Source organism: Drosophila sulfurigaster, chromosome 2L (assembly GCF_023558435.1).
Source record: "Drosophila sulfurigaster albostrigata strain 15112-1811.04 chromosome 2L, ASM2355843v2, whole genome shotgun sequence".
NCBI classification, from domain to species: domain Eukaryota; kingdom Metazoa; phylum Arthropoda; class Insecta; order Diptera; family Drosophilidae; genus Drosophila; species Drosophila sulfurigaster.
Genome location: NC_084881.1, coordinates 4,247,670 through 4,258,468, shown reverse-complemented (window position 1 = coordinate 4,258,468; position 10,799 = coordinate 4,247,670). Strand labels below are relative to the sequence as shown.

The following is a 10,799-nucleotide window of genomic DNA, read 5'->3' as shown; positions in this document are numbered from 1 at the left end:
AATATGCTTTCGCGTGCAAAGCATGTAGTACGAGTACACAGTGCAATAATCCTCAAAAATTGAATAACTGGCAACTAAAAACTATAGTATTCCCGACGATTTGGTGGCGATCGGATAAAAAATGTAGAAGTTCTTTAAGAAATTCTTTTGTAATGGGGAAAAAGCTTACATACTATGGGTCTTAGTAGCTTTAGCTGACAATCTGGTATATTTTGTAATCAATGGAATATTTGGAATGTATTACCATACAAATATAACATATAGCCTTTGGCATATTTTGTTTAGTATTTTCGCGGTATATTTTCAGAATACCGCAGTATTTTGCTTTTATTTGAAATGGGTAGCCGGTATCGGTCGAGCACACTCGAGTAGTGTAGCTTTCTTAGATGTTTTCAATCTGCCAGCAGTAATTCACAGCAAATGTTAGCTTAAATTAGTAAATTTCTTTAACTAACAACTGTACAAATGGCATTGATGGGTAAAATAGTAATGCGCATGTCTCATAGTTCTCCGCAGTTATACAATTGCATGGAAATCTGTCTTTTGATCACACTTTCGAATTTATTTATTAATTATATTAAGTGCTGACATTTTAATGCGTTCACAAAGTAATCGCTGGTGCATCCAATAGCATGGTCAGACACCAAAGGTTCGTAACAGTAAATTTATACATTGTAGCCAACGAGGTGACGCTTGCCAATGCACTCGCCAATGTAGAACCAAAAGATGACCTCGGCGGTGACAAGTGTGTTTAACCAAGCCTCCTTCACTGAGAGGTTCTTGTAGGATCCGGTTTTAGCACTTTTGACAATGTTGCCGATACTCTGACGAATAGCTGGAATATCGCCGGGCGTTGGTGGTGTTAACTCGACTTTGGCATATTTTAAGAAAACATCCAATTGTGGTCTTGCTTGCACAAGAAGCCCTGCCAAAGTTGATTATTACATAATTTAGAGAGGGGAAATACTGCAATTATTCTGCTAAGTTCGCAATCGAGTTATTATCTTACTATTGATTAAACTGGATCCCTTTGTAGCAACGCCCGCCATGGTATTATGGTCTAAAAACAAAGTAATTATGTGTTACGCCGCCAGCAAAAAATTTTATGGAAAACGCGAACACCTTACCCGTTTATATCGCAATTAAACAGGGTTGTTTCTAATGAACATGTATAGTGTGAATTTTGTTATCGATAAATTGATGGTTCCCAAAAATATTTCAATTTTATATTTGTAAATTACTTTTTATTATTAATATAAATAGTTAAATTAAAATATAAAACTTTTATTACAAAAGCGGTTCTTTGTTCATTTTGTTCTAGCCGTCAAACACAAAATTGTATCGAAAGCAACGCTGAGATGACAATTTGAAATTGAATTGATATTTTTGATAGTTCCAATATTATTGCAATGTACAACAGTGATAATATTCCTACATTCATACTTTAAGATATCCCTAGTACTTAAAATTCTATGAGCTCGTTTCTGAATTGTTTAGAACTTAGGTGGTGGTAACTTATTTTGCAACATTTTGCCATCACTATGTCAGAGTAACCAACAAATAAAAATTACGATGTAGCGGTATATTTCGTATATATTTTTAAAGCAAAATAGTATATTTATAAATTTGACTTGCGGTCACGCTAATTGTGCACCACTACAATAAAGGTGTGGAAATCTGTTTCCACAAAAGAAAACGCAAAAATTAAACAGAGATAATTTTGTGCAAAGAGAATAACTTTCTCTATTATTGAATTTCCAGAATTACGCTGTTATGTGCCCAAAAGGCTTAAATTGATATTGTTTGATTGTGAAAAGAGTGTGTGTAGCGCACGGTGAGTTGTGACGGGGTGATAATGGTATGGTGACCAATTGAAATTGTGTGCTATCTAATTTAACAACTTGGGCACTATGTGTAAAGGAAATTAATAATTTTTAAAATAATGTGTGAGTGCTCACGAATTAGTATGTGTGTGTTTGTGAATACGTGCAATTTATAAAGCAATTGAAATTTTTATAATCCCTGAAAATGGGGGGTGACGGGAACCAAATACGCATACATACATATGTACATTATACGTGTGCTTGTGTGTATATTTAAGCTTGTTGGGGCCTTTTTGGCTGGCAATAAAATAACAATTATTTATGCTATTACTGTTTTTTATGCAAAACAACGGAATTAATAACGAACCTCTTACTCTAGCTAGAGAGGGAATGAATGATTTATCAATATTGTGCGCGCTTATCATAAGATTGGCTCATATGTAGTGGGTGTGGTCAAAACCAAAGCAAATTGCCAGCGAATAGGGTGATTTGGCTTTCGCAATTCACCTTGAGCCGGTAGCTATTATTTTTTTGCTCAACTGTGTGCGATTCTGATTAATCTAAATATGTATGTATTAGTGCCTATTTATACAAGAATTTGCAGATAAATATATTTACAGATAAGTCTGAGTATATACATATGTATTTGGTTTGGTTAGCGGAAACAGACTTAAAGCAAAAGCTAAAAGTATTTCACTTTAAGATGGATTCCAAATGCAATGTGCGATCGAGGCATCAGAAGTTTGAAATGAATTGGAACCGGTTTTGATACATTGAAACCGAGCATGGGCGCTATGTATGTGTATTTATAATATATTATAATATTTTATTCCTTTTTTTTTTTTGCAGTCAATGAAATAGCGGTAACCAGCGACACGAAGCGTGCTTAGTTGGGGAGAGCTTTACGGATCGAACATATTGCAGCGAACATCGAATAAAGCAACATGCCGTTGCCAAAGCGATCTATAGAGCCCGTTCATGTCGCACGGTCTGTTTATCAGCAGGATGAGCTGCAGTGTGTGGAGTTGGAGACGGTAACAAACACTACACTGACAAACATCATAAGGCAGTTGTCATCACTGTCGAAGCATGCAGAAGATGTCTTTGGCGAATTGGCACGCGATGTGGGCAACATTGGTGATCGTGCCAATTCTCTACAGGCTCGCATTGATCGGTTGGCAATCAAGGTCACCCAGTTGGACAGCACAGTTGAGGAGGTGCCACTGACCGATATAACGCGCAAGAAGGCATTCAAGTCAGCCAAGATATTCGATCAACAGATCTTCTCGCGCTCCACAATGCCCGCTCCAATGCTGGAGACGTATGCGCAATGCGACAAACCACCCCCACTGGACAAGCTCAATGTGTATCGGGATGATGGCAAGGACGGACTTAAATTCTACACGGATCCAAACTACTTCTTTGAGTTGTGGCGACAGGAGATGATTAAGGATACGGAACGCGTCATGCACGACAAGGGCAAAAAGATTCATCGTCCCCGACAAGAAGGTGCAGGAGGTGGTGGCGGTGGTCCTAACAACCGGCACAAGAAACGTGTTCGCACGCCACATAACACACGCGAAAAGCAGCGACAAATTGCTTTGGGGCATGGCGAAACTTTAATGCCAAACAATGTTATTTATCGGACACCCAACGCCATGCCCAACGAAGAGGGCGGATATGGCAGTAAGTATATGTTAATGTTTTTTTTATGTGTCTGCATTAGGAAAGAATTTCTAATGTTTCGTCAGTGTGTACCCAAAACAATAAATAATCGTTGAATTAGAGATGCTAGAATGAAAGAATTCTATAAGAAGAGAATCGGCATAATTTTGAAATAGTTAGTTAGTGAAGATATTGAGATTTGTGCTCAATTACCCCAATTCACGATTATGCAGGAGAAAATTCCGACTAATATCCATGCTGTCATATTGTATGCACCTTTTTTAACCCTCAATTATGTACTACCGTATGCACACATTTAGCGCAACTAGTTGAAATCCAAACCGTAATCGCCGACAGTGAATTGCAACTGGGGTTGGGCACACTGGCGCGTCGAAGACCCATCCAACAGCATCTGGCAAATATTGGTGATGTCCAAGGTATGGCATCAGCGCACGCGCTGCAGATAAATGCGTCATGGACTGCGCACTTTGCGGCTTACATTTTTTCAGTTTAGTTTACAACAAATAAACTGTATTCGAAATATTAATCGAAATTGATGTACCTAAACCAATACATTCAATTTTCTTGCAAATTGCTCGCTAGCTTGCAATCAGTATGATAATAAATCATTCATTCTTTTGTACATTTTCTCTCCCGCATATAGAAATCTCTATTTGATCATGTCATTAACCAAGACTTATTTTATTCATGATCCAGCAAAATTATGAGATCTTCGAGATTGGGAACAAACATTAATGTTATATATTTCCAGATCATTAACATAGCAAGCAAATAATCACAAAAGCGCGCCATTTTCAAACATTTCTTATATGCAGTAGACAACTAAATAGACAAACATATGTTTTTTTTTTTTAATGTGGAATATTGTAAGAGAAGCTAATATTAGGGGTTTTCTTAAACGGGAAACGTTTTTCGATTTCATTACTATCCTGAGTATTTATGGAGTATTGGATCCAATCAGCTATGTTTTGTGTTATTTTTTCAAATAAGTGTAGTTTTGTGAACTTTCATATTATACACATGCCTCTACTTGAAGTAGTTTAACATCGTACACCGCATGATCATCTCATTTCCAGATTCTGTTAAGCCCTATAATATGCTCTCACATTTGGAGAATAACAGTAATCTTGCAAAGCAAACGGCTATCGCTATTACAGGTCAGAGCAACAGTAATTGAGTCTCTAAATGTTCCTTCATTTACTTCTCTATCGTACTACAACAACAAAAACTATCACTCTAGACCCCTTTATAATAATAATCTTAACAAGTAAATATGTATACATAATTCATGTGTACTTAGCGCTCCTTCAATGAATTTTTGATTTCATCTCGTTTTTACAAGTGTGCTGATCTATTTGATTAATGTGATTATTTACTTGATATTTCTATATTCAACAATAAATGTAAACAACAAAATTATATTCAAAAGTTAATTAAATTACTGAATCTAATCTTCCTTATTCGGATTATTTGGCTATATTCAATTGCATTAATTGAAATACCAATTTAACACACGCTGTAGTTTTCCCCAATAGAAAAGCAACTTAAGCATTATCCATGTTCGCTCTGATCCTACACACAGTTCATTTTAGATAAGCAAATCCCAAATCTATCCAACCTGCCAATTCATGGCTTTTATAGCTGTTAATAGAAGACATCGCCTTTCACTGTAATTCAGCTCATAAATGGGGACGGGGAATTGCATTCGCACTAAGTAACTGTTCTTAAAAGGTTGCTTAGTCAGTCATTGAAAAAAATACTATATAAATTAATATGCATTTTTATGTAAGGCTATCCAAACTTTCATAAGCTCTCATTAAATACGAATTCCGAAGTGCTAAATACGTCTAAAGTTTACATTGGCGTTTCAGGGATCTCATTAGGAGTATTAAGAGCGCTTGCAATTCCCAACCTTACAATTACTATGCAATTAATTACATATCTTATTTATAAAATACAACGCACATGACGCGACTTTGTGCAGTCATCATTTCAGGTGTAATTATTTTTGCATTCTCAATTTTTAAATCCAGATCAATTCAAATTGTTGCTTGCCATTATTATTTTTATTTTTTTTTCTTGTGTGTGTATGTTTTTAACTCTTTGTTTTTATACATGTTAAGTTTTAATTTTGATTGGGATTTTGTGTTTTGAGTAAAATTAAGCTAATAGTACTAAAATGTTTCTTATTAACATTGATCTTGGGTATTTTCTAGACATGGGCATTTATGACACACGACCACCTCGGCCAAACTCCATTGAACTACGGCGTAGTTACCCATCGGAACAGATCGATGGCACTGGTTATGAGCAGCTAACACCACATGCAGCCGTTAATCAGTATGCGGCTACATATGGAACAAACGGCATGACGGCCCCACAACAGATACATCTGCAGCAGCAGCAAATGTACGATGCCACGCTTTACCATCAGTCGCATGGAATCTATGGCCAGAGTGGACAAGGTGCCTTATCGCCGGAACCGATATATGGGCCAGGTACTCCATCACGTACTAAACCACGACCATCGCAACCGCCACCGGCGCCACCTTCTAATGGTAGTGGCGGTGGTACTCCAACGGCATCTAATGCAAATACCCCAACACGAGGACGCAGCATGTCCACAAGTCGTGATGCTCTGCCACCACCCCCGCCAGTGCCGGATGCAGTGTCTCCATTGTCAGCTATGAATGGTGCTGCTAGTGGACACATGGCGGCCAAGCTACTGGGCCGCACAAACAGTACATCGCGAGCTGGCTCTCCGCTGATGGCTCCCAGCAACAGTACCCAGAACGCTAACGATTTGGTTATGGCTCAACTGAATAACACGTTCAATAGCATGACCATGACGAACAGCAACCAATTGAACTCGCTGAATGATTTGCCACCACCTCCGCCAGTTCCCGATCAGGTACGTTGTGTTGTCACCATGGCTGCAAATTTTAAAAATTGTAAAGTCTGTAGAACAGTTTTTAAATCACGTGACAAAGTGGTATTGATTCGAACTGCTGATACTTATGATATGACGACTTTTCAAAAAAATTCCCCTTGTGAGAAAATAATTCATATTCCTGCATCTTTTTAATTTCTTAAATGTTAAATGAAATTAAATAATTTAAATTTTGGAAACCATAGTTTTTAAATATGGTTTTTCCTCGACTTGTGTACTTTAACCAGTTTGATTTTTAATTCCGTTTAATTTAAGTAGATTCTCGAATTTGTATCTAAATCTAATTTAATCTAATTTAATACGTCGTTTTAGCATTCTCCAAAAATGTCACCACCCAATGTTGCACCACCGCCGCCTCCACCACCGCCACCAGTGGAGGACTTCATGAACTCTATGCAGCAATTACAGCCGCATCCACATCAAATTTTGCCAAAGGGGCTGCCTAATGGAGAACTGCATTTATCCCCGCAACCAAATGGTGGTGCTCACATTGTCAGCGCTAAAAAGGTGCAGCCACCATTCCATGATCCACGCAATGATTTAATGAAAGCCATTCGAGATGGTAAGTTATGATTAAAAATTTTTTGTTAATTCTAATTGACAATTTCCATAAAATTAGGTATCATATTGCGTAAGGTCGAGAAATCCGAACTAAAGGAAATTGAACGCAACACGGCGATGCTCGACGTAGCCTCAATTTTGGCTAGACGTGTGGCCATCGAGTTATCAGAGTCGGAAGACTCGGACAGCGAAGATGACAGTGAGGGTTGGATGGAAACAAACGAAACTTCTGCTTGATCCCTAATGACTTCGGTTAAGCCAGAAAAGAATGCAAAAAATAAGAAGAAAAAGTAATTCCAAAGATACAATTGATGCAGCGTTGAAAGCAATTGGATTACTTCAAAGCGCCAAAGCTTTTTTTTTACCATAATTTTTAAGAGTATTCTTATAATCGAGCATACCTTAACACTAAACTCTAAACCTTAAATCAAAATTATAAAGGAATTGTAAATATTTATATGCATTCACATACCAAGAGTAATTATGGCTAGTATATGTAATATCACTAATGGAAACAGACATACATATATATATAACACACGCATTGGGAGTCGTATTTGTAGCATGGCTAAGCCTAAGCAGCGTTAGGGAATTTATACTCTTCTCGTTTAAATACTAACTCTTGTTTTCAACAATTAAAAACTATAGCTGGAATTATGGAGTACATTAAAACGCGGAGGAGAAATTTTGGATATTACAAATATAACAAAAACGATATTTAACTCTAATAAACTCGAATACGCAAATGATAATTAAGCAATGCAAAAGAAGCACGCATATTAAACTATAGAATGGGCAGTTACATCAAGCATTTGCTTAGCATGATTGTAAATACAAATTATAAAACTATATCTACATTATATAAATAGCTAAGAAAGTCTTGAGCATTTTTAAACAAGCTATGAAACCGCAATATACGAAGCATATATCGTTTAACTTACATACATATACAGTTTATTCAAAAAAATATTCTAAATAATATATGTATTATCTTAATCTAAACCTACTGAACACTTCTGCTAAACATGTACTCGCTACGTACACCAATCAATCTATAAATAGCTACAACACCATGTTTTATTTCTTGTTTAAACCTTATTAAAAATATACAATTAATGGGTGTATGCATATTATAATAATTGTTGTATATTTTATCTAATTTAAAATAAAAAGTATTCCAATTGAATTGCTCCGATCTCTCTCTCTCTCTCTCGAGCTCTTAACTCTAATGCATTTTATTTAAATGGTTAATACGAAAGTTATACAACATTTCCCTAACCAAATTGGTGGACTCAATGTTTCAATATTATTCATCTACGGTCTCCATCGGAGTGTTTTCTTTGGCCATCGCGTTGGCATTAGATGGGTCATGTACAGTAAATGGCATATGAATACCTTCCTGTGACTCACGTTTCGGTGTCTCCCGTTTGTGCTCACTGGAGAAACACACGCTGATGCGTCCATTACCTCGCACGGCTGACATGGCGATTGGTGATTGATATCGCACCACTGGTGTGGCTTGCCGCATTTCCGATGCCAATGCCGGCTGCTGTCGGTTATTACTGTTATTGTCATTAATATTGCCATGCCCTCCATTTGGCTTCATATGAGTCTCTTTGCGCACACCCACCATTAAGGCTTCGTGACAAGAACTCTCTTGAAACTTCTTCACGCGATCTTTCATGTCGCCTTCACGCTTCACTTCCTTCTCAATTTCAGCGCGTCGCTTGTTCTCGTAACGCTCCAGAGCCATCTCATCTCGTTTTTTGTTGCGCTCTACTATCAGATCGGCTATCTCTAGACGTTTTTGCATTAAAGCCTCCTTGCTTAGTTTTTGAAACATCTCTGGCCAGATGCCAGGTTGCTTCTTAATTAGCACAATACGAGCCTCGTGCTTGAAAATACGACAAAAACTGGCCATCTCATCAATTTCCTGGGCCAAATGTCGTTCAAAGAATATTGGTGGATTATTAAATTTTAAATATTGCGGCAGGAGGACAACGTCCGGCTTTCGGGTAACGAGTCTATTTAGTTCAATGGAAATCTTAATATCCTCCTCTGTTTGTGATATTTGCACCATTTTGAGCGGTTGCGTTGTCGTTGTCCTTACACACGTTCTTGTTGTGTTGTGAATGAGCAATTGTAAGCACAGCTCCGTGGGAAATGCTCGAGTGTCATTTGGAATGCAAAGACAGTGTCTGCTACAACTACTACGATTCGGCTTTATTTAAATATCATATTGGTTTTATTTATTGCGATTTGAATATTAACCGGCATCGTAATGGCCAAAACGAGTTGCGCTATTATCGATCAAACAGTTATTGGCTGTCCATCCCTTTACAACGGACTCAACGTTGTCGGATGGAATGGGGATGAAAAATTTTGTAGGGAGGGATTGGTGTTAAAGGGAAAGAATCGCTCACGCAAGCTAAGAACACCTGTAACACTCATTTTTCGTGGCATAGACTTAGTCATTGACCCTCGGACCTAAATACATATTAACAAATAGACATACACGCTTATACAGTATTGTATAGAGTGAATTAGAATCAGACATAAGCACGCGATGCGATTTTCGTTGGCAGCATAATTTAATATTTGTTGATTTCGTCAACTATTTGATTTATGCTCCGACTGTGCTTAAACTATAATTGCTTTATAATGGAACTTTGCTAACATAATAAATTTGTGTTAGAATACTAATAGAAAATTAAATGTATCATGTCCTATTTGATTTAATCGAACTTTCGGGCAGAACTTTGGCAACTTTTCGTGGCTCCTTGATTGTAGTCTTTGGACATTGCATTTCAGCCCATCCAATTGGTACCATAGGAATACGGTTCTTCCGTATATCACTGGCATAAGCTACTACAACTCCTAGTTCTGCTTCCGCTGTGCTTAAGGTAAATGATTGTTCCATTTGGTTGATAACACGTGCCAAGATGATGTCGCCAGGCTTAAACGATTTATAGATATCCACGCGGTCCTTCTCAGTTTCGCGGACGTCCTCCTTCCGCAGCAATCCTCTATAGCTGCTCTCGAGCAAGACATTTCGTACGCTAAAAATGGCACACTTTGCGAACTTTGGCGTTGTTACCAGAACACGAGCTGTTACGATGTCCCCAGTCGCTGGAATGGTCAAATGAAAACCCGGCTTATGAACACTAACAACTTGGCACTAGAAAAATGCAACATGTTAGTTAAAATTTCAGTATTTTGGATCACAAGTAACATACCGTTTCAGTGGATTCATCAATATTGACAATCCCAGATTTGGAAGCATAAATGTAGCCTCCTTGCTCGTAGGTTCCATCACCAACAATAATATTATCTTCTACACGGCACAAACGTTCGCCAGGTAGACAGATAATGATGTTATCCTCATTATTTTGTGTTGTATCGGCTACTGCATGTCTAATGGTTTCCGTCATTTTAACTTAATTAATTTGGTTAATAATCTTTTGTATATTTATTTGCGATCAAAACAAAACAACCATGTGTTTGAAATATAGGTGGAGAAATATCGATAGCTCTATCGATAAATCGACTTTTTTTTTATGTCGGACATAATTTTCCATTTTCCATCCACATTATGAATTGATTATTATTTTTCAAATATTTAAGCATATCTATAATTAAACAAACCCGATCATTTACTATTCATTCACTCGTTATAACTGAAATTATTAAAAAAAAACTTGGTATTTTCATGCTTTAAAAAAATCAGTTTAGAAAACTTGGTATTTTAATGCTTTTTCAAAAAGGTAGACCCTGTTTAA

At 37.2% G+C, this 10,799-nt stretch overlaps 4 protein-coding genes across 7 annotated transcripts; 1 reads left to right on the top strand and 3 right to left on the bottom strand.

The window, feature by feature from the left end:
• Positions 1 to 537: 537 nt before the first annotated feature.
• On the bottom strand, positions 538 to 1,160 carry LOC133836220 (ATP synthase subunit g, mitochondrial). The gene is made up of 2 exons (XM_062266589.1): positions 1,010 to 1,160; positions 538 to 925 (listed from the first exon to the last, which is right to left on the bottom strand). The coding sequence occupies exons 1-2, from the start codon at positions 1,047 to 1,049 to the stop codon at positions 666 to 668; spliced, it is 300 nt and encodes a 99-aa protein (XP_062122573.1). The 5' UTR covers positions 1,050 to 1,160; the 3' UTR covers positions 538 to 665.
• Positions 1,161 to 1,639: 479 nt separating this feature from the next.
• On the top strand, positions 1,640 to 7,257 carry LOC133836185 (actin-binding protein WASF3). Of its 4 annotated transcripts, none has more exons than XM_062266545.1 (6): positions 1,640 to 1,834; positions 2,673 to 3,509; positions 4,586 to 4,666; positions 5,726 to 6,420; positions 6,772 to 7,021; positions 7,079 to 7,257. In XM_062266545.1, exons 2-6 carry the CDS (start codon positions 2,768 to 2,770, stop codon positions 7,255 to 7,257), a joined length of 1,947 nt encoding a protein of 648 aa, XP_062122529.1. In that variant the 5' UTR covers positions 1,640 to 1,834; positions 2,673 to 2,767. The 4 variants fall into 4 exon arrangements, with proteins under 4 accessions (XP_062122529.1, XP_062122511.1, XP_062122537.1 ...); XM_062266527.1 differs by lacking the exon at positions 4,586 to 4,666 and adding an exon at positions 3,809 to 3,925; XM_062266535.1 differs by lacking the exons at positions 1,640 to 1,834; positions 4,586 to 4,666 and adding exons at positions 1,928 to 1,946; positions 3,809 to 3,925.
• Positions 7,258 to 7,922: 665 nt separating this feature from the next.
• On the bottom strand, positions 7,923 to 9,435 carry LOC133836203 (dynein axonemal assembly factor 4). The gene has a single exon (XM_062266566.1). The coding sequence runs from the start codon at positions 9,098 to 9,100 to the stop codon at positions 8,327 to 8,329; it is 774 nt and encodes a 257-aa protein (XP_062122550.1). The 5' UTR covers positions 9,101 to 9,435; the 3' UTR covers positions 7,923 to 8,326.
• A 116-nt stretch (positions 9,436 to 9,551) lies between these two features.
• On the bottom strand, positions 9,552 to 10,541 carry LOC133836213 (exosome complex component CSL4). Its single transcript, XM_062266578.1, has 2 exons — positions 10,257 to 10,541; positions 9,552 to 10,198 (listed from the first exon to the last, which is right to left on the bottom strand). The coding sequence occupies exons 1-2, from the start codon at positions 10,449 to 10,451 to the stop codon at positions 9,740 to 9,742; spliced, it is 654 nt and encodes a 217-aa protein (XP_062122562.1). The 5' UTR covers positions 10,452 to 10,541; the 3' UTR covers positions 9,552 to 9,739.
• Between the last annotated feature and the right edge of the window lie 258 nt (positions 10,542 to 10,799).

Coding starts and splice junctions, on each gene's coding strand:
- LOC133836220 (XM_062266589.1), bottom strand. CDS start 1,049: ATGGCGGGCGTTGCTACAAAGGGATCCAGTTTAATCAATA. Junction 926..1,009: donor GGGATCCAGTTTAATCAATA/GTAAGATAATAA, acceptor CAACTTTGGCAG/GGCTTCTTGTGCAAGCAAGA.
- LOC133836185 (XM_062266527.1), top strand. CDS start 2,768: ATGCCGTTGCCAAAGCGATCTATAGAGCCCGTTCATGTCGCACGGTCT. Junction 3,510..3,808: donor CGAAGAGGGCGGATATGGCA/GTAAGTATATGT, acceptor GCACACATTTAG/CGCAACTAGTTGAAATCCAA. Junction 7,022..7,078: donor AATGAAAGCCATTCGAGATG/GTAAGTTATGAT, acceptor CCATAAAATTAG/GTATCATATTGCGTAAGGTC.
- LOC133836203 (XM_062266566.1), bottom strand. CDS start 9,100: ATGGTGCAAATATCACAAACAGAGGAGGATATTAAGATTTCCATTGAA.
- LOC133836213 (XM_062266578.1), bottom strand. CDS start 10,451: ATGACGGAAACCATTAGACATGCAGTAGCCGATACAACACAAAATAAT. Junction 10,199..10,256: donor TTGATGAATCCACTGAAACG/GTATGTTACTTG, acceptor GCATTTTTCTAG/TGCCAAGTTGTTAGTGTTCA.